Source organism: Bos indicus x Bos taurus, chromosome X (assembly GCF_003369695.1).
Source record: "Bos indicus x Bos taurus breed Angus x Brahman F1 hybrid chromosome X, Bos_hybrid_MaternalHap_v2.0, whole genome shotgun sequence".
Taxonomy (NCBI): Eukaryota; Metazoa; Chordata; class Mammalia; order Artiodactyla; family Bovidae; genus Bos; species Bos indicus x Bos taurus.
This window is the reverse complement of record NC_040105.1, coordinates 76,820,287-76,844,421: the sequence shown is the minus strand read 5'-3', so window position 1 is coordinate 76,844,421 and position 24,135 is coordinate 76,820,287. Positions and strand designations below refer to the sequence as shown.

Here is a 24,135-nt window from a genome sequence, read left to right as displayed (position 1 = left end):
ATTAAAAATAAATTAAAAAATAAAATCCCATTAAAACACAATAAATGAGGTCTAAAAATTCAATCACATAAAATTAAAATTATACTATTGGGAATTTTGATGACAAGCAATATTTTTTAGTCATTTTTTATTGTCACAAAAGAAAAATTTTTAAAAATCAATTGCTATACTGCAGACAAGTAAATAAATTTTGATATTTGGCAAAACTAATACAATTATGTAAAGTTTAAAAATAAAATAAAATTAAATTAAAAAAAAAAATAGTCCTCAAAGATCAGGTATCATTCACTTCCTAACAGAATCTCTCTCCATCATGAAGGAGAAACTTTAACTTATTTATGTTCTCTTGAGAATGTTGGACTGGCGTACAGGAGCTGGGAGCTAGTGTCAATCATCATATACTGCTTTCTGTTTTCCTAGCATTTCAGTGTAAGCATCAAATTAATTTTATATCCAAACCATGGGCATCAGTATAAAATTATCACCAATTTATTTTCTTAGAACAGTCCTTTAAAGTGGAATCAACTCTTGGTTTTCCTTCCTTTTTTCTGAGGAAATATAATGATAATGTGTGTGTGCATGCTCAGTCACTTCAGGCGTGTCCAACTCTTTGTGACTCTATGGACTGTAGCCTGCCAGGCTTCTCTGTTCATGGCATTTCTTAGGCAAGAATAGTGGAATGGGTTGCCATGCCCTCCTCCACAGGATCTTCTTGACCCAGGGATTCAACTCAAGTCTCCTGTGTTTCCTGTATTGGAGGCAGATTCTTTACCTCTTGAGCCACCTGGGAAGCCCTACAATAATATACAGTAGGAAACCCCTCAAACATGGCTGAAGAAGTGTACGGATAAAGCAAATGCTGCAAAAATCAGTAAAAGAAAGTAAAGAATTTCTTCTGCCGCTAATATTGGATTTGTAATTTGAGCACAATGATATTTTCTCTCAAATAAAAGTACTTAAATACCCTCAAAAAACGTTTGGGGACAAATTCTTTGTTTTCACTTCACATGGTTTCACACTCGATAGAAAGTGACTAATATAATGAAAAATATCTATGAGATGATAAGTTTCTTTATCATAATAAGCATACCTTAATAAAATGGCTTAGGAAATGGAGAATTATAATGATTTAGTGTGCTAAATATGACTAACAAGGTAAACGCCAACTATTAAAATTTATGAAGCTTTAATAATAACTTTGAGAGAAGCATGATACATTGAATATTTATATAGTTAGGCTTTCCTTTACACAGCAACTAATAATTGGAAAAAGTTTATGAATAATCCTTATTTACTCATTCTAGATTCATGGTAACTAAATTCAACAAGCTGTTTCCTAGGCTAGAATAATCATTTTTATTAATAATTATTTAATTTCCTTCTTTTAATATATCATGATAAAACTGATAACTAAAGACAGATGATTTGCCTAATTTTCCAAAGTGAATTGAAAATCTAGGATTAAGATGCCTTTTCTCTGAATTTCTGATGAAATAATCTCAGGCCCAAATCTGTTAAAGCAACTGCCATTTCGTAAGTGTCATCATGTTATTAATTAAAGTTGAAAACAAGCTGGTTTCAAAAGCCAGACATATTTAAGCTTACCCTGAGGACGGTTAGCTTTTTTGCGAGCACCAAGCCGTCGTGCTTCATCTTCTGAGTCAAGATCGTGTCTTTCATTGTCAGATACAATCTTGTGCTCTTTTTCACTGTCAGACTTTATGAAGTATTTCTCCCTTTTTTCATTCATTTGAAGTCTCTCATGTTCAGAGTGCAATAGAGACTGTTCCACCTCCATTATGTGTATATGTCTTCCATTTTCAAATTCATTTTGATATCTTTCATTTTCAAAATCTGTTCTATGTTTTTCAGAATCAGAATCTATTTGATGTTTTACAAACTTATCCCAATGCTTTTGAAGGTCATCTTGACATCTTCCAGAACTACCCTGAAGTCTTGAAGATCTGTGTTGGTATTTTATAGAGCTGTCCCAGCATCTACCACAGTCAAAGTTCAACTGTTGTCTTTCAGAGCCAGGCAGGTATCTTTCATATTCATACCTGAGGTCCATCCAGAATCTTTCCAATTCAGAGGCTCTTTGGCAATCTTCAGCCTTCATTATGGGATTCACTGAATCAGAGCTCATATCCAGGCTTTCAGAATCCAAGTCCACTGTGTGTCTTACAGACCAAGAATCTACATAGTACCTCTCAGTTTCAGTGCTCAACTGGAATGTGTTAGCATTCATGAGGCATTTCACAGAGGCTGAGGTTAGCTCATATCTTGTTGAGTCTGAATCCATCCTACATGGTTCAAAGTTAGAGTCCATTATATGTCTCTCAGATCTAATCTTCTCCTGGTGTTTTCCTTCCTCCATCAGATATATCCCAGATGCAGAGCCTGAGTCTACTGCATCCCTTTCAATGTATGAGTCCACCACATATCTCTCAGACGCAGAGATTAGCCAGTGTTGTTCAGTCTCCATTAATCTTTTTTCAGACTCCATGAAGCATTTTATAGAATCTGAGGCCATCTGGCATTTTTCTGCCTTCAGCAGGTGTTTCACAGATGCAGAAGCTATGGGGTATTTTTTTGAGTCTGAGTCTATCCTGGGTCTTTCATTGTAAGAAGCCATCACATATTTTTCAGAATCAGAGTCTGCCAAGCTTTTTTCTGAATCTGGGTTCATACAGCGTTTCAGAGGGCCAAATTCCAGCTGGCATTGTTCAACTCCAATTAGGTGTTGCTCTAGGTTTGATGCTATGTGGAATTTTTCTGCTTCTAGCAGGTGTTTCTGAGAGTCTGGGTCCATGGGACAATTTTCTGAATCTGAGTCCATTCCCCATGTTACTGAGTCAGAGTCTTTTGAGTGCTGTTCTAAGTCAGAGTCCATACCTCTGTCAGAGTCAGAATCAATCACACAGCTTTCAGAGCCAGAAGTCAGCAGAGGGGCATCACTTTCAATTATCGTTAGGTCTTGGAGATTTTTATAGTCAAAATAACTGGTTGAATTGTCAGAAACTTTTGTATCAGAAACTTCTGTTTCAGATGTGCTTCCTTCATCATGTGGCATGACAACTGCTCCTTCATTACTTAAAGAAAAGACAAATATGAATACTTAAAAAATATTCATCAAATATGTTGGAAAATACATTATTTCTCTGTTGAAAAGTCTTCTGTAGGAGAATATTATAAAGTACATATTCTTATCAGGTTTTAGAAAGCGTGTGGCATCATTATGCTTCTTGTGAACAAATCAGAAGAAAATCAGTGTAGGTAGATTTTACATTCACTTGCATTTACCTTCATATTAACTGTTTTCCAGTGTACCTGAAAGTACTCACCTGAATATGATACTTCCTTGCAATATACTATTCTCTTGTCCTTATCCAGTCAGTGCATCATTATTTTGAAAACTGAATATTATGCTAAAATATGGTAGAAGAATTACTAATTCTATATTCTACTCCAAGTTAAGATTACATGTATATAGACTTGATTATCAGTGAAACTTACCTTTGGGTGCAGAGGCTTTCTAGAGAAAAATATCCAAATCTATTAGGTACTGTTTCATTTGGAAGGGGCACATCTTGAAGGTGAAATATACGTTCAATGGGTGAATTAGTTGCAGTTATTGGCTGCAAAGCAAAATAAATCATAAACAAAGTTACAATTTCTTAGTTACATTTAATGTGAAACATAGCACATTTAGGTATTTTGATTGTGGGAACAGTGTCACTTCATTATCTGCACTTATGTTTAAGGGAAAGGTATAATGAAAACATTTTTCAAAATAAAACTTCAGAAATAGCATTTAAGTATAAAAGGAAATATGCTAGATACATTGTGAGATATCTTCTTAGCCTCTACTTTTCCATAAACTAATGTCCATCCCCAAATGCCTCATTGGCGCTATGTTGCCTTGGAGTAATTGGCGTTTGACACAAATTGGGGCAATAAGATTTTTTTTCCTGCAGAGTTATAGTTAGAATTCAGAATAGTTCTTTTTTTTTTTTTCCTTCTGGTTGCTTGAAATAAGGACAGGCAATCAGGGGCAGTATGAAGAAGTAATGTCTGGCATATCCCTAGAGAACTAAAAAAAAAAAAAAAAGTGTAGAGAGTGTAAATAATAAAATATCAATACATTAAGGAAGTAGAAACAAAGGATCATATGCCTCTAGAGAAACAGATGGATATATTTTCTACCTGAGCTCTTAATTCCAGTTCCTACTAAGTATTAATTTTACTTTCTTCCCTTGAGCTCTCTAAGGTAATCAAGATCCTTGACTTAATGTTTTTTACCATTTTTCCTTTTTAAAAAAATTAATTGATTTATTTTAATTGGAGGCTAATTACTTTACAATATTGTGGTGGTTTTGGCCATACATTGACATGAATCAGTCATATTCTGATTGATTATGATGGAGGTGTACATGTGTCCTCCATCCCAAATTCCCCACCCACCTCCCTCCCCATCCCATCCCTCTGGGTTGTCCCAGTACATCAGCTTTGAGTGCCCTATTTCATGCATCAAACTTAGACTGGTGATCTATTTCACATATGGTATTATACATGTTTCAATGATATTGTCTCAAATCATCCCACCCTCACCTTCTCCCACAGAGTCCAAAAGTCTGTTCTTTGTCTCTGTGTCTCTTTTGCTGTCTCACATATAGGGTCATCATTACCATCTTTCTAAATTCCATATATATGCGTTAATATACTATATTGATGTTATTCTTTCTGACTTATTTCACTCTGTATAATAGGCTCCAGTTTCATCCACCTCATTAGAACTGATTCAAATGCATTCTTTTCAATAGCTGAGTAATATTCCATTGTGTATATGTACCAAAGCTTTCTTATCCATTCATCTGCCGATGGACATCTAGGTTGCTTCCATGTCCTGGCTATTGTAAACAATATGTCGATGAACATTGGGGGACACGTGTCTCTTTCAAATCTGGTTTCTGTATGCCCAGCAGTGGGATTGCTAGGTCGTATGGCAGTTCTATTTCCAGTTTTTTTAAGGAATCTCCACACTGTTCTCCATAGTGGCTGTACTAGTTTGCATTCTTCCCAACAGTGCCCGCTCCAGCATTTATTGTTTGTGGATTTTTTGATAGCAGCCATTCTGACCAGCGTGAGATGGTACCGCATTGTGGTTTTGATTTGCATTTCTCTGATAATGAGTGATTTTGAGCATCCTTTCATGTGTTTGTTAGCCATCTGTATGTCTTCTTTGGAGAACTGTCTGTTTAGTTCTTTGGCCCATTTTTTGTTCAAGCCAGTATGAGTGGGGATCTGTTCCTTGAGAGAATAGCATTGAAATATATACATTACCATATGTAAAATAGAAGAAAAGTGCAAGTTCGATGCATGAAGCAGGGCACCCAAAGCTGGTACCCTGGGATAATCCAGAGGGATAAGGTGGGGAGAGAAGTGGGGGGTTCAGGATGGGGGGTTCATATGTATTCCTGCAGCTGATTCATGGTGATATATGGCAAAAATCATCACAATATCATGAAGTAACTATCCTCCAATTAAAATTAATTAATTAAAAAAAGAATTCTAGAAGAAGAAAACAAAACAATGAAAAGGTCCTTCATAAGACATCAAAATTGTTGTTAATATATTATTGTTAACCTCAAAGTAGAACATACATAATAAATGAGACTTAGGTGAAGAAGTAGTCCAAGAAAAGGAAAAAAGAAGAGTTGAAAAATGATCAAAAAATAATTTTATCTATGTAAAGAGATATATTCCATCTTCCAACAAAACTTAAGTAAAAAATAATGGATTTAAACAACGTGTTATTTAAATACAATATAAGAAAAAAATACTCAAGTTTTAAAATACTATAGAATTAATTATAGTAACATTTTTGTAATCTCCTGTTCCAGTCAGTAATTGTGAGACTCAAATTAGATAGTATTTAAGAGAAAACACTAATTCAAAATAAAAGATAAAGACAAATAATGTAAATTATTAACAGATATTAAAAAGATGGGTGGTTTTATTTATAAAGCAAAAGTATGAGAAATTTTGAAACTTCCACATCTTAGGTGAGGTATATAGCAAACAATTTTCATGTGCTTCTAAACACTGATCTATAAGTGCAAATACTCAGAACTACTTTGACTCCTATTCTCAAATCACAGTAATGGATTTCAATTATGATTGTTCTGTCACTAGTTTTCATTACTTTGAAAGTCAAGACAAAAAGGGTTAGGGAAAGTACAGCAAATTTTATTCAATTAGACATTATCTAAATTTAAACAAATAATATCTGCCTTCATAGGTTGATAACTAACATCTTGTCATGTATATGATTTATTAGTATACCTAGTCTCCTGAGGAAATATATACATCATGCTTCTACACTTTCCAAAAGAACATTGTACTATGTTAAGGAAAAATCTGGCATAAAACACCTAAAATGACCTATATTATACTCCATATATAGCTTTTCCCCTCCAAAATCAGGTTTTTTTAAAAAAGTAAAAACTGGGAGGAGGGTTCAGGATGGGGAACACGTGTATACCTGTGGTGGATTCATTTTGATATTTGGCAAAACTAATACAATTATGTAAAGTTTAAAAATAAAATAAAATTAAAACAAAAACAAACAAACAAAAAAGTAAAAACCATCATGGTTAATATTTAATAAAATTACATGAAAAAAATCATAATCTGTGATATGCACAGTATTAAGTATTTTAGGACTTAAGTAAGGAGTTTAAATGGAGAAGGCAATGGCAACCCACTCCAGTACTCTTGCCTGGAAAATCCCATGGACGGAGGAGCCTGGTGGGCTGCAGTCCATGGGGTCGCTAAGAGTCGGACACGACTGAGCGACTTCACTTTACTTTTCACTTTCATGCTTTGGAGAAGGAAATGGCAACCCACTCCAGTATTCTTGCCTGGAGAATCTCAGGGACTGGGGAGCCTGGTGGGCTGCCGTCTATGGGATCACACAGAGTCGGACATGACTGAAGTGACTTAGCAGCAGCAGCAGCAGCAAGGAGTTTAAAGGGAATAGGGAGAGAGCATGGCAAGGAACCCCTTTATTTTTTAAAGGAATCTGACTCTTCAATGGAGTTTGACTCTTCAATGGTCTGTTTGAAAAGTAGCTCCATCATTGTACATTGTACATTTCACTAGAGGCTTACTTTGGGAAAGCATCACTACTAAGATTTCCCAATTACAATTTAAAGTCAAGGAAATAAGTTATAATATCCAAGTATTTTCAACAGGCACTCTAAGTCTAGCCCAGTTTAAGATGACACGAGCAAGATGAGGGACTAACAAACTATTCCCATGGGTCAAATCTAGCTCACCATGTTTTTGTATGGCCTAAGAGCAACAGAAATTTTTCACATTTTATATAAAAAGGTAAAATGTAACATCCATTATCTCATCAGTGAGAATAATTTTTTCAACAGTTGAGAACATTGTGTATTTGACCTGGTAAGCAACAGATATTTAAGGTTTAGTCTTTTACAGAAAAAGTTTGCCATTCTCTGTACTAGATGAATTCCAAGGACTTTCTGATTGAGTCCAAGAGCCTACACTTTTAAGCAAAATAAAAGTATTAGCAATAAGAATGCTAACAGAATTATGGAAAAAAAATACACACAGAATTTTAACAAGTAGTTAGAAAATAATAAAGGAACCAGTCAGAACTGAAGAGTATATTAACGGAAAGGAAAGAATAGACAAGAATGAATTAACAACATACTAGGTGACACTGAGAAATGAATGAGATCTGGAATATAGAAAAATGGAAATCACTCCTTTAGAACAGCAATAAGAAAAACAAATTAAAAAATGAGAACCATTTACAGGAACTCTGAAAAAACATTCAGTGTACCAACATTTGCTTTATATGGGTTCCAGAAAGAGAAGAGAGAGAGAAAAGGATCAAAAATATATTTGGTGAAACTATAGCTGAAAAGTTCCCAAACCTGAAAGAGGAAACATATATCTATATACAGGAAGAACAGAGAGTCCCAAACATAATGAACCCATACCAAGACATAACATAACCAACATGCCAAAAGTTACAGATTAAGAGATAATTTTGAAGGCATCTAGAGAAAAATAAAGTCATATACAAAGTAATCCACATATGGTTATCAGCTGCTTTTTTTGAAGAAATTTTGGAGGACAGAAGGCAATGGCATGATACATTCAAAGTGCTGAAAGAAGCAACCCAGGATAATCTACCTAGCAAGATTATCATTTATATTTGAAAGAGAGATAAAAAAAACTTATAGAATAAGCAAAAATCTAAAAGAGCTCATCAATGAAGAATGATGGAATAAATATGAAGATGTAAAATATGACACCAAAAACATGTAGGGTGAAATAAAAATGTATAACTTTTAGAGTGCTTGAACTTAAATGGCTAGTAATTAAAAACATGCAAATCCAGTTATGTTGTTGTTGTTTAGTCACTAAGTCATGCCCAACTCGTTTGTGACATCATGGACTGTAGTCCACCAGGCTCCTCTGTCCACGGGATTTCCCAGGCAAGAATACTGAAGTGGGTTGCCATTTTCTTCTCCAGGGAATCTTCCCAATTAGGGATTGAATCCATGGCTCCTGCACAGGCAGGTGGATTCTTTACCACTGAGCCACCAGGTAAGTCATAGATATACTAATAAGTCAATATATATGAGCCCAATGGTAACTGCATATCAAATACAGAAAAACTAAAGAGAAAGGAACACAAGGGAAGAAAATAAAAGGAGACAAAAAGAACAGAGATGAACTACAAAAGCAAACAAAAACACAAGTAACAAAATGACAAAAATTACATGTCTACCAATAATCACTTTACATGTCAATAGACTAAATGTTCTAATCAAAATATATAGGATGAATGACTGGATAAAAAACAAAGATCAACCAATATGCAGCTCCCAAGAGATTCACTTCAGAGCTAAGGTCACACACAGACTGAAAGTGAGGGTATGGAAAAAGATGTTTTAAGAAAATGGAAGTGATAAGAAAGTAGGGATAAGTAACTCTTGATTAGACAAAATAGAGTTTAAAACAAAATCTACAGAAAGAAGGGTATAATGATAAGAGGGTTAACACAAGAAGAGAATGTAACAGTCATTAACACATATGCAACTAATATAAGAAAACCTAAATATATAAAGTAAATATTAGCAGATATAAAGGGGAAAATTGACAGTAATACAAAAATAGTAGGGAACTTTAACATCCCATTTATATCAATGGACAGATTATCCTGACAGAAAATAAGGAAATAATAGTCTTAAATGACCAGTGCGTTTTCTTGGCAAAACTTTATTTTTGCCCTGCTTCATTCTGTACTGCAAGGCCAAATTTACCAGTTACTCCAGGTATTTCTTGAATTCCTATTTTGCATTCCAGTCCCCTATAAAGAAAAGGATATCTTTTATTGGTGTTAGTTCTAGGTCTTGTAGGTCTTCATAGAACCATTCAACTTCAGATTCTTCAACATTACTGGTTGGGGCATAGACTTGGATTAGTGAGATATTGAATGGTTTGCCCTGTAAATGAGCAGAGATCATTCTATCATTTTTGAGATTGCATCCAAGTACTGCATTTCAGACTCTTTTGTTGACTATGATGGCCACTCTATTTCTTCTGTATAGAGAAGCTCTATATAGTCAGCAAAAACAAGATGGGGAGCTGACTGTGGCTCAGGCCATGATATCCTTATTGCCAAATTCAGACTGAAATTGAAGAAAGTAGGGAAAACCACTAGATCATTCAGGTATATCCTAAATCAAATCCCTTATGATTATACAGTGGAAGTGAGAAATAGATTCAAGAGATTAAATCTGATAGACAGAGTGCATGAAGAACTATGGACAGAGGTTCATGTAACTACGGGAAGCAGGGATCAAGACTATCCCCAAGAAAAAGAAATGCAAAAAAGCAAAATGATTGTCTGAGGAGGTCTTACAAACAGCTGTGAAAAGAAGAGAAGCAAAAGGCAAAGGAGAAAAGGAAAGATATACCCATCTGAATGCAGAGTTTCAAAGAATAGTAAGGAGAAATAAGAAAGCCTTCCTCAGTGATCAATGCAAAGAAATAGAGGAAAACAATAAAATGGGAAAGACTAGAGATCTCTTCAAGAAAAGTAGAAATCCCAAGGAAACATTTCATGCAAAGATGGGCACAATAAAGGACAGAAATAGTATGGACTTAACAGAAGCAGAAGATATTAAGAAGAGGTGGCAAGAATACACAGAAGAACTGTACAAAAAAGATCTTCATGACCCAGATAATCACAATGGTGTGATCACTCACCTGGAACCAGACATCCTGGAATGTGAAGTCAAGTGGGCCTTAGGAAGCATCACTATGAACAAAGCTAGTGGAGGTGATGGAATTCCAGTTGAGCTATTTCAAATCCTGAAAAATGATGCTGTGAAGGTGCTGCGTTCAATATCCCAACAAATTTGGAAAACTCAGCAGTGGCCACAGGACTGGAAAAGATCAGTTTTCATTTCAATCCTGAAGAAAGGCAATGCCAAAGAAAGTCCAAACTACAGCACAATTGCACTCATCTCACACACTATCAAAATAATGCTCAAAATTCTTCAAGCCAGGGCTCAACAGTACATGACCCGTGAACTTACAGAGGTTCATGCTAGATTTAGAAAACGCAGAGGAACCAGAGAACAACTTGCAAACATCCGTTGGATCATCAAAAAAAGCAAGAGAGTTTCAGATAAACATCTACTTCTGCTTTATTGACTATGCAAAACCTTTGACTCTGTGGATCACAATAAACTGTGGAAAATTCTGAAAGAGATGGGAATACCAGACCACTTGATCTGCCTCTTGACAAATCTGTATGCAGGTCAGGAAGCAACAGTTAGAACTGGACATGGAACAACAGACTGGTTCCAAATTGGGAAAGGAGTACATCAAGGCTGTATATTGTCATATTGCTTATTTAACTTATACGTAGAGTACATAATGAGAAATGCTGGGCTAGATGAAGCACAAGCTGGAATCAGGATTGCTGGGAGGAAATATTAATAAACTCAGTTATGCAGATAACACCATCCTTATGGCAGTAACTGTAGAAGAACTAAAGTTCCTCTTGATGAAACTGAAATAGAGTGAAAAATTTGGGGTAAAACTCAACATTCAGGAAACTAAAGTCATGGCATCTGGTCCCATCACTTCATGGAAAATAGATGGGGAAGCAATGGAAACAGTGAAAGAGTTTATTTTTGGGAGCTCCAAAATCACTGCAGATGGTTACTGCAGCCATGAAATTGAAAGACACTTGCTCCTTGGAAGAAAAGTTATGACCAACCTAGATAGCATATTACAAAGCAAAGACATTACTTTGCCAACAAAGTCCGTATAGTCAAAGCTACCGTTTTTCCAGTAGTCATGTATGGATGTGATATCTGGACTATAAAGAAAGCTGAGTGCCAAAGAATTTATGTTTTTTAACTGTGGTGTTGGAGAAGGCTCTTGAGAGTCCCTTGGACTGCAAGGCGATCCAACCAGTCCATCCTAAAGGAAATCAGTTCTGAATATTCAGTGAAAGGACTGAGGCTGAAGCTGAAACTCCAATACTTTGGCAACCTTATGCAAAGAACTGACTCACTAGAAAAGTCCCTGATGCTGGGAAAGTTTGAAGGTGTTAGGAGAAGGGGATGACAGAGGATGAGATGGTTGGATGCCATCACTGACTCAATGGATGTGAGTTTGAGTAAACTCCTGGAGTTGGTGATGGACAGGGAGGCCTGGCATGCTGCAGTCCATGGGCTGGCAAAGAGTCAGACATGATTGAGCTATTGAGCTGAACTGAGCCTTAAATAATAAATTCGACCAGTTGGATCAGATATTTATTATCTACAGGATATTCCATCTCAAAATAGCAGAATATAAACTCTTTTCAAGTGTACACAAAATGTTCATCAGGATAGATGACATGTTTAGTAACAAAAGAAATCTCAACAAGGTCAAGAGGACAGACGTTATATCAAGTTTAGATTTTCCAACTACAATGGTATGAAATTCGAAATCAATCACAGGAAGGAAACTGGAAAAAACAAAACATGGAGACTAAACATGCTACTAAAATATCAGTTTGTTAATGATGAAATCAAAGATCATTTCACAATATACCTCGAGACAAATGAAAAAGGAAAAATAACTTTCCAAAATCTATGTGATGCAAGAAAAGAAGTTCTAGTGATATAGGCCTACGTTAGGAAAGAAGAAAAATCTCAAACAGCTTAACATACCACCTAAAGGAATTAGAAAAAAAAAAAAAGTTAGCAGAAAGAAGAAAACAGTAAAGATCAGAGAGGAAATAATAAAATAGAAAAATAATAGAACCAAAGAACAATGAAACCATTCGATCTTTTTGGAAAATAACAAAAGTGCCAAACCCTTAGCTAGTCTCATGAAGAAGAGAGAGCAGTAAAATAATCCAAATAAGAAATACATAAGAATAATCAAATACTAATACCACAGAGGTATAAAAACTCCTAAGAGAGTACTATGAATGGTTATATGCCAACACATTGGACAAACTAGAAGAAATGGACAAATTTCTAGAATTATACAACCTGACAAGACAGAGTCAAGAAGAAACAGGCAATTAGAGCAGACTGTTCACTAGTAGTCATACTGGATTCGTAATATATAATTCCATCAGAAAAAAGTTAAGGACTGAGCAGCTTCAGAGAGGAACTCCACCAAACATAAAAGGAAACACTAATATCTTTCTTCAAGCCATTCCAAAAAATTGAAGCAGTGGAAACACGCTGAAATTCACCTTATGAAGTCACCGTTACCTTGCTATCAAAATAAGAAAAAGACACTAGGAAAAAAAAAAAAAAAAGAAAGAAAGAAAACTACAGGTCAATGTCTTTGATGAATACAAATGAAAGAACCTTAAAAATATTAACAAACTGAATCCAAAAATATATAAAAATTATTATATAATCAAGTTGCATTAATTTCAGAGTCACAAGGACAGCTAAACATTTGTAAATCAAGCAATGTGATACACTACTTTAACAAATTGAAGAATAAAAATCCTATGATCACCTCAATAGATGTCAAAAAAGCTTTTGACAAAATTCAACTCCGATATATAATAAAAACTCTCATTGATGTTGTTATTGGTAATATGATAAAAACACTCATTAATGTCTCAGCCTAAAAGGCCATTTATGAAACACCTACATCTAATATCATACTCAATGGTGAAAAGATTTCATCACTTCCTATAAAATCAGGTAAAAGATAAGGATGCTGGTATTTTCATTTAACATATTATTGGAAATCTCAGCTACAGCAGTCAGATAAGAAAAAGCAATAAAATACATTCCAAATTGGAAAGGAATAAGTAAAACTGTCATTATTTTCAGATAACATGATACTATATACAGAAAACTTTAAAATCTCCACCAAAACCCTATTGAAACTAATAAATGAATCCAGTAATGCTATAGGATACATGATTAATATACAAAATTTGTTGCTTTTCTATCACTAATAATGAACTATCAGAAAGATAATACAAGAAAATAATACCTTTTACAACTGCATCAAAAATGATAAAAAATAAACTAGGAATAAATTTAATCAAGGAATTGAAAGACATATACTCTGAAAGCTATAAAATATTTGTGAAAGAAATTGAATATGATACATGCAAATGGAAAGATATCATATATTCATGGATTAGAAGAATTAATGTTGTTAAAATGGCCATAGTACACAAAGTAATCTACACAAATAATGCTATCTCTACCAAAAACCCACGACATTTTTTTCCCACAGAACTAGAACAAAGAGTTCCTAAAATTTGTATAGATCACAAATGATCCCAAATATTCAAAGGAATCTTGAGAAAAAGGAACAAATTTGGGGGGATATCATGCTGTCTGACTTCAGATTATAATACAAAGCTACAGTAATCAAAATAATATCATACTGACACAAAAATCTACACACAGATCAATGGAACAGAATAGACCACCTTGAAATAAACCCATGAACTTATGGTCAAATAATATGACAATGGAAGGAAGGTTATACAATGGGAAAAGATAGTCTTTTCAATAAGTGTTGCTGGGAATAGTGGACAGCTATGTGCAAAAGAATGAAATTAGAACATTTTCCACACCATATACAAAAATAAAATCGAGATGGTTAGGATGAGAAGAAACTCAAACAGTAGTAAACTGTTGGTGAGAATGTAAATTGGTGCAGTCACAATGGAAAATAGAATGGAGTCTATTCCAAAACTAAAACAGAACTATCATGTACTAAGTCGCTTCAGTTGTTTCTGACTCTTTGTGACCCTATGGACTAGAGCCTGCCAGGATCCTTGGCCCATGGGGTTCTCCAGGCAAGAATACTGCAATGGGTTGCCATGTTCTCCTCCAGGGGATCTTCCCAACTCAGGGATTGAACCCAAGTCTCTTATGTCACCTGCATTGGCAGGTGGGCTCTTTACCACGGATGCCACCTGGGAAACTGCAGGACTATCATATGATCTGGCAATTCTGTTTCTGAGTTTACATCAATGGAAACAAAGACAGTAATTCAAAAAGACACATGTACCCCAGTGTTCATAGCAGCAACATTTAAAATAGCCAAGATATAGAAGTAACAGATGAATCAAAAAAGTTGTGAGATTATATACATATATAATTACATATATGTAAATATATACATATATACATAATTAATATGTGGGCTTCCTTGATGGGTCAGTGCAGGTTTGACTCTGTGTTAGGAAGATCCCCTGAAGAAGGAAATGGCAATCCATTCCAGCATTCTTGTCTGGGAAATCTGATGGGCAGAGGAGCTTGGCAGGTGACAGTTCATGGGGTTGCAAGAGTCAGACACAACTTACTGACTAAAGAACAACATAATTAATATATACATTCATAACATGTATATACATGTATATAATTATATATGTATATAATCATATATTATTTATATGATAATATATACATATATACATAGTGGAATATTATATATATATAGCAAACTGAATTGAAAAATATATAAAAATGATCATATATCATGATCAAATTACATTAATTTCAGAGTCACAAAGACAGCTCAACATTTGTAAATCAAGCAATGTGATACACTACTTTAACAAATTGAAGAATAAAAATCCTATGATCACCCTCACTCCAGTAAAACTATATATATATATATATAAATCTTATATCTTCATCTGAGACACATGGACTTCCCTGTCCATCACCAACTCCTGGAGCCTACTAAAACTCATGTCCATTGAGTCAGTGATGCCATCCAACCATTTCATCCTCTGTCGTCACCTTCTCCTACCACTTTCAATCTTTCACAGCATCAGGGTCTTTTCAAATGAGTCAGTTCTTTGCATCAGGTGGCCAAAGTATTGGAGTTTCAGCATCAGTCCTTCCAATGAATATTCAGGACTGATTTCCTTTAGGATTGAGTGGTTGGATTTCCTTGCAGTCCAAGGGACTCTCAAGAATCTTCTCCAACACCACATTTCAATTCTTTTACCACATCGATTCTTTGGCGCTCAGTTTTCTTTATAGTCCAACTCTCAAATCTATACCAATAATCTTATGGAATACAAAATTACCATACAAAAATCTGTGCATTTCTACATATATATAAATGAATTATTAGAAAGAGAAATAAAGAAAACAATCCTAATATGAAACTGTAAATAAAAGCATTAGAAAGAATAAAATAATTTAGAATAAGTTTAACCAAAGAGGTGAATGATCTGTGCATTGTAAACTGTAAGATGTTGATGAAAGAAAGTGAAGAAGACATAAATAAATGAAATGTTATTCCTTGCTCATGGATTGGAATAATTAATATCATTAAATTTCGATAGTAATCAATGCAATCTATTGATATAATGCAATCCCTATCAAAATTCAAGTGGTATTTTTTACAGAAATAGGAAAAAAAATACTAAAGCTTGCATGGAACCATAGAAGATTGCAAATAGCCAAAGCAATCTTAAGAAATAAGAACATAGGTGGAAGCATCACACTTCCTGATATCAAACTATAGTCACAAAACTATAGTAATCAAAATGGTATGATGTAAAAACACACAAATGAATGGAACAGAGTAGAGTCCAGAAATAAACCCATGTACATATGGTCAATTAATTTATGACAAAGGAGTCAAGAATAAATGATGGGGAAGGAATAGTCCCTTTAATATATAGTATTAGGAATTTTTCTTCTTATTTTTACAGTGTTGTGTTGGTTTCTTTTGCAGGTACTTTGAAATAATTTTCATGTGTCATTATAATACTTTTCTTTTTTTGCCCAGTGGGGGAAAATATATTGTTATTTCAAGGAAATACTGTTCATATTAAAATAAAAGAAATCCTTAATTTATAAAACATATATAATATTAAGAAAAGTGGACTTCCACATGCAAAGGAATGAAAATAAACCCCTTTCCTACACCAGGCACAAAAATAAATTCAAAATGGATTAAAAACTTAAATTTAATTCCTGAACTATAAAACTTCTATATAAAACACAAGGTTCAAGCACTTTGACATTAGCCTTGGCAAAGATTTTTTGGATTAGACACCAAAAGCAAAGGTAACAAAGACAAAAATTAAGTTAAATTCATCAAAATAAAAATCTTCTGAACAAAAATGGAAACCATCAACAAAAGGCAACTTATGAAAAGAGAGAAAATATTTGCAAATAATGTATCTAATAAGGAGTTAATATTCAAAACATATAATGCATTCATACAACTCAGTAGGCAAAAGGCAAAGAATCCAGTTTAAATATAGGCAGAATAACTGATTAGACAATTTTACAAAGACATACAGATGGCCAACAGGTATATAAAAAGGTGCTCAACATCACTAATCATCTGGGAAATGCAAATGAAAATCACGAGATGTGACTTTCAAATTACAAAGGTGAAAATAAATGATAAAAGAAGTAATGTTGGAACATTAGAAATAAAGAATAATTGGAATATAAAATTATGGATTAAATATAAGGGTATTCATTTTCTTGACTTTTCTAAATTATGTTGATGAATGAAGTAAAAATTAGATCACTGTCTTAAGTGGTTCTCATGGTATATAGAGGAAATATTCAAGGTAATTATATTGCAAATGCAGAGGGAAAGGGAGAAAAAAAACATTTCTGTACTCCGAATTGGACAAATGGAATCAAATTAGCAATCAAAAACATAAAGATAGCAAAAATCACTACACATTTGGAAAAAAAAAAGCAACACATTCATAAATGATCATTGAGTTAAAGAACAAGACTCAAAGGAAATAAAAATACAATTAACTGAATTAAAATACAACATATAAATATATGTGAGACATAGCTAAAGCAGCATTGAAGAAGGAATTTATGCCACTAAATGTTTATGTTAGAAAAGAAGTGTCAGATTTATAATCTAAACTCTTACCTCAAGGATCTAAATAAAGAAGGGCAAAATATATCCAAAGCTTGATAGGGATTGTGTTGAATCTATAGATTGCTTTGAGTAGTATACTCATCTTCACTATATTGTTTCTTCAAATCCAAGAACATGGTATATCTCTCCATCTATTTGTGTCATCTTTGATTTCTTTCATCAATTTTTTAAATATATATATGTATATATATGTATGTATGTATATATACACACACACACACACACACACACACACACACACACACACACACACACATATATATATATATCTTTTGTTCTTTAGGTAAATTCATTCCTAAGTATTTTAATATTTTCACTGCAATGGTGAATGGGATGGTTTCTTTAAGTTCTCTTTCTGTTTTCTCATTGTTAATATGCAATACTAACACAGGAATGCAAGGGATTTATGTGTATTAGTTTTATATTCTGCAACTTTACTAGAACAAATAATTTCACAATTTGTACAGAAACACAAAAAATCTTGAATAGCTAAAGCAATCTTGAGAAAGAAGAAAAGAACTGGAGCAATCAACGTACCTGACTTCAGACTACACTACAAAGCCACAGTCATCAAGACAGTATGGTACTGGCACAAAGACAGAAATATAGATCAATGGAACAAAATAGAGACCCCAGAGATAAATCCACACACCTATGGACAACTTATCTTTGACAAAGGAGGCAAAAATATACAATGGCTAAAAGATAATCTCTTTAACAAGTGATGCTGGGAAAACTGGTCAACCACTTGTAAAAGAATGAAACTAGAACACTTCCTAACACCATACACAAAAATAAACTCAAAATGGATTAAAGATCGAAATATAAGACCAGAAACTATAAAACTCTTAGGGGAAAACATAGGCAGAAGACTCTCTGACATAAATCATAGCAAGATCCTCTATGACCCACTTCCCAGAGTAATGGAAATAAAAATAAAAAATAAACAAGTGGGACCTAATTAAACTTAAAAGCTTTTGCACACGAAGGAAACAATAAGCAAGGTGAAAAGGTAGCCTTCAGAATGTGAGAAAATAATAGAAAACAAAGCAACTGACAAAGAATTAACCTCAAAAATATACAAGTAGCTCATGTAGCTCAATACGAGAAAAAATAATGACCCAGTCAAAAAATGAACCAAAGAACTAAACAGACATTTCTCCAAAGAAGACATCAGATGGCTAGCAAACACATGAAAAGAGCTCACCATCACTCATTATCACAGAAATCGTACCATCTCACACTGGTCAGAATGGCTACCATCAAAAAGTCTACAAACAATAATTGCTGGAGAGGGCGTGGAGAAAACTGTTGGTGGGAATGCAAACTAGTCCAGTCACTATAGAGAACAGTGTGGAGATTCTTTAAAAAACAGGAAACAGAACTGCCATATGACCCAGCAATCCCACTGCTGGGCACACACAGTGAGGAAACCAGAATTGAAATAGACACATGTACCCCAATGTTCATCGCAGCACTGTTTACAATAGCTAGGATATGGAAGCAACCTAGATGTCCTTTGGCAGACAAATGGGTAAGGAAGTTGTGGTAAATATACACAATGGAATATTACTCAGCTATAGAAAAAGAATGTATTTGAGACAGTTCTAATGAGGTGGATGAAACTGGAGCCTATTATACAGAGTGAAGTAAGGCAGAATGAGAAACACCAATACAGTACATTAATGCATATATATGGAATTTAGAAAGATGGATTATGACAACCCTATATGCAAGACAGCAAAAGAGACAAAGATGTAAAGAACAGACTTTTGGATTCTGTGGGAGAAGACAAGGGTGGGATGATATGAGAGAATAGCATTGAAACATGTATATTATCATATGTAAAATAGATGACCATTGCAAGTTTGATGCATGAAGCAGGGCACTCAATGCTGGTGCTCTGAACAACCCAGAGGGATGGGGTGGGAAGGGAGGTAGAAGGGGCTTCAGGATGGTGGGACACATGTATGCTCATGACTGATTCATGCTGATGTATGGAAAAAACCACCATAATATTGTAAAGTAATTAGCCTTAATTAATTAAAAATATATATTCAAAGCAAGTAGAAGAAAGTAAATAACAAATGCCAAATAGAAATAAAAGAAACTGAAAACAGAACCATGATAGAGAAAATAAAATAAAAGTAGTTTTTTGGAAAAAATCAATAAAACTGGCAGAATTCTAGCAAGACTAAAAAAAGAAAAGGTAGAGAATACAGATTAATATATCAAGAATAACAAGAAATAGCACTACAGAACTTGTAGGCAAAAAAGGGTAATACTACAAATTACTAAACCCACAGAAATTTGATAATTCAGATCAAATGGGTAAATTCCTGAAGAGACACAAATTACCATAATTTACCAAAAATAAAATTGATAATTGAAAAATCTTATGCTTATCAAGGAAATTTAATACATAATTTATACTCCCCAAATTCCAGGTCTAAAAGTTTACACAGGAGAATTCTATCAACATTTAAAGGTGAATTAACACCCGTTCTACATATTTCTTCCAATAGTTTTTTTTTTCAAATAAGTCTATGAACTTAACATTACCTTAACAGCAAAACCAGCTATCTGCACAAAAAGAAAACTAAAGTTCAATCTGCCTTATCAATAGAGACAGAAAATTATTAACAAATAAATTTCAGCAACATATAATAAGAATTATCCACCAAGACAAAGTGAATTTTATTTCAGGTTTACTAGTTAAAAATCAATGAATACAAAAATCCTCAACAAAGTATCAGCAAGTTGAAACCAATAATATATTAAAAAAAAAAAAAAACAAAAAAAAAAACTTACACACAACAACCAAGAAGGATTTATTGCAGGTATGTAGGGTGGTTTCTACATAGAAATACAAATTAATATAAACCATCCCATAAATAGATTAAAGAAAGAAAATCACATCTTCATATTGATAGATGCCAAAAAGTGATTGACAAACATCCAACACCCATTCTAGTTAAAAAGTCTCAGAGAACTAGGAATAAAGGGGAATTTTCCCAAATTAATAAAGAATATCTGCATAAAATCTATAGCTAACATCATATTAATGGTGTTAAATTAGATGTTTTCTTGCTGAGATCAGAAACAACACAAATATGTCTCATTGCACCATTTCTGTTGAACACTGTAATGTAAGTCCTACTTAATGCATTAAGACAAGAAAATAAAAGGTATACAGAGTGTGAAAAAAAGAAGTAAAACTATCTTTTTTCACAGATGGCATGATTGCCTATGTGGACATTCCCAAATAAATAACCAAAAGAAACCTGGAATTATTGTGAGGGATTATTAATACAGTAAAGCTAATATACAAAAGCCATTTGCTTTCTTCTATATCAGAAATGTACAATTAGAATTTAAAATTAAAAACAAAATACCATTTAGTTTAGGAAAAAAAAAAAACCTTGAAATATTTAGGTATAAATCTAACAAAGTATGTATAAAAGCAATATTAGGATTCTATAAAACTCAGATGAAAGAAATCAATAATGATCTAAACAAAAGGATAGTCCATGCTCAGGATCAGGAGAATTCAAAATTGTCAAGATGTTGGTTATTCCCAATGTGACACACAGGTTCAAGGCAATCCCAATCAAAACCACAGCAAGTTATTTTATGGATATCAAAAAATATTATGGGGTTTATATGAAAAGGCACATGTCCAAGAATAGCCAACAGAATATTTAAAGGGAAAGAACAAAGTTGGAGAGTTGACACTACCAGCGCACTTCAAGACTTACTATAGAACCATAGTAATCATTATAGTTGTGGTACTGGCAAAAGAATAGGCAAATAGATCAATGGAACAAAATAGAGAAGGCTGAAATACATCCACACAAATGCAATCAACTTATCTTTTACAAAAGAGAAACGATAGTCTTTAATAAATGATGTTGAAAAAAATCTGGACATCTACATGCAAAAATGTATCTGGACAGAGACCTATACCTTTCACAAAAATTAACATCAAATGGATTAGAGGCTTAAATATAAAACAAAACTCTAAAATTACTAGAGGGCAACACAGAAGACCTAGGTGATCTTGGGTTTGGTTATGACAATTTGGAGACAACATCAAAGAAAGACTTGCTAAAGGAAAAATTGAGAATTTTGATTTCATTAAAATTAAAAAAGTTAACTCTGTGCAAGACACTATCAAGAGAATGAGAAGAGAAGCTATGGGATGGGAGACATTCTTTACAAAACACATGTCTGATAAAGACCTGGTATCCAATATATACATGGTGGTTTCGTCACTAAGTCATGTCAGACTCTTGGGACCCCATGGACTGTAGCCTGCCAGGCTCCTCTGTCCATGGGATTCCCCAGGCAAGAATACTGGTGTTGGTTGTCATTTCCTTCTCCAATTATATACATAGACTACTTAAAACTCAACAATAAGAAATCAAACAACCCAACTGAAAAATAGGTCAAAGATCTTAACAGACACCTCAGCAAAGAAGATCTACAGATGGCAAATAGGCATATGAAAAGATACTTAACATCATAAGTCAATGCTGCTACTGCTGCTAAGTCGCTTCAGTCGTGTCCGACTCTGTGTGACCCCATGGAAGGTAGCCTATTGGGGGCTCCTCTGCCCATGGGATTTTCCAGATAAGAATACTGGAGTGGGTTGCCATTTCCTTTTCCAGGTTTATCTTTGCAATCCAGGGATCAAACGCGGGTCTCCCGCACTGCAAGCAGACACTTTACCATCTGAGCCACCAGGGAAGCCCTAGATCACTGTCAGGGGAAACTCTAACTCCATGTGATCACAGATGGCAGGACACCACCTTGGTGAGTTCCGTGGTGGGGCAAGCTGAGGCTGTGGTCTGTGACCCCAGAGGTAGGCACGCCAGCCAGCCACCATCAAAGCCTGCATGGGTGCCAGAGGCAGGACTAGCTGTAGCTGTGGTTTTGGACCCCAGAGATGGGCACATGGCTTAGCTAATGCCAAAACCTGTGAGATGCCAGAGGTAAGGGGCAGGACATGGCTATGGTCCCTGACCCCAGAGGTGGGTGTGATGGCTGCTGCAGCTGCCACCAAGCTGTGAACAGGCACAGGTCACTGCCTACACCTAACCAGCAAGCCTCTGCAGTCTGGAACTGCCAAAGAACCTGTGACTCAGGGCCAATTTCCCTGAGAGAGAACACAACCCACCTCAAGCTGTAGAAACTTCCTGCAGGATTCTACTGTGGCAAGCACTCCCTGCACATTCCAATTGTGTCTGCTGTATTCCTCCTTCTCTCTGGCTTGAGTAAGCAAGTGAGGCCTAATCAGCCACTGCTTTCACCCTATCTTTTCTGAGTGGGGAAGAGATGCAGGAGGCAGCCTACCAACACAGAAGGGGCCAAAACCAAAGGTGAGCACCAGGGGCTATGTGACCAAAGAAGAGAAACAGAATTTGCCTGTGCAGTCACAGGAGCAGAAAATTAAATCCCTACAATTGGCTTGAAGCTGTGAATTTTCGGGGTAATTGTGGACTTTGGAAGCAAATACAAGCTGGAGTAAGGCCAGACATGAGTCTCAGCTGACTCCACAATGCCCACAGCAGATCCAGAGACTTTCCTAGACATATTGGCAGTTTTTCTGTATAGGCAGATTGGGTGGAGTTCACTGTGGTTGAGGACACTGACAACTGAGGCCACAGGAAAATATTCTTACTCCTACTCTCTCTATATATTATATTGCATTTTCCCATGTTTTTGGTTTTGTTTTTTGCTAAACTATGTTTTAGTGTGTGTTTTCATTGATGGGTTTGTTAATTTGTTTGATTGCTCTCTTCTTTTTTGGTTCCTCTTTTAATTATTTTTATCTCTTTTCCATTTCTGAGTTTCAGTGAGTGAGTTTCTTCATTTATTCTTGTTTAGTGTTGCTTCTACCATTTGTCTTGGGGTTTTGTCTGCACATTATATTTTTTGTTTGTATGTTTGATTTTTTCCCATTTCTTTCTGTTTCTTTTCTGTACTGTATGGCTTGTGGAGTCGTGTTGATGTAGACAGGGCCTTGGCTTGAACCTCAGAGGTGGCAGATCAAAATCCATGACATTGGACCATCAGAGAATGCCCAATCCCATGAAATATTAATCAGCAAGAGCTCTCCCAGAGACCTCCATCTAAGCACTAAGACCTGGCCCCACCCAAAGGCCAGCAAGCATTAGTGCAGGACACCTCATGGTTTAAAAAAACAAACAAAAACAAACAAACAAACAAAAAAACTAGCAAAAGAAAAACACACTCAACCCACTAGCAGACAGGCTGCCAAAAGCCATACCAAGTTCATAGACACCCCAAAACACACCACTGAACACGGCACAGCCCTTCAGAGTGATAATATCCAGCTCCACCCACTAGAACACAGGCACCAGTCTCCCTACCAGGCAACCTTCAAAAGGCACTGGATCAAACATACACAGTGGGGGCAGACTCCAGAAGTAAAAAGGAACTAAGACCTTGCAGACTGCAGAAAGAATATCTCAAACATGGTAAATTAAACATAATGAAAAGATAGAGAAATACGTAGCAGATGAAGAAGCCTGGTAAAACCCCAAAAGACCAATTAAAAGAAGAGAAAATAAGCAGTCTACCTGAAAAAGAATTCAGAGTAATTATAGTAAAGATGATTCAAGATCT

The 24,135-nt window shown here is 34.9% G+C and overlaps 1 protein-coding gene across 6 annotated transcripts in view; it reads right to left on the bottom strand.

Moving 5' to 3' along the window:
- Window positions 1-24,135, bottom strand: part of LOC113887278 — a 463,883-nt gene that overhangs the window by 62,522 nt on the left and 377,226 nt on the right. For all 6 annotated transcript variants that reach the window (XM_027534327.1, XM_027534322.1, XM_027534325.1 and 3 more), the window contains 2 exons: window positions 3,517-3,638; window positions 1,606-3,092 (listed from right to left, as the gene is read on the bottom strand). In XM_027534327.1, the coding sequence (XP_027390128.1) occupies window positions 1,606-3,092; window positions 3,517-3,638 (1,609 nt within the window). The remainder of the gene's footprint in view (window positions 1-1,605; window positions 3,093-3,516; window positions 3,639-24,135) is intronic.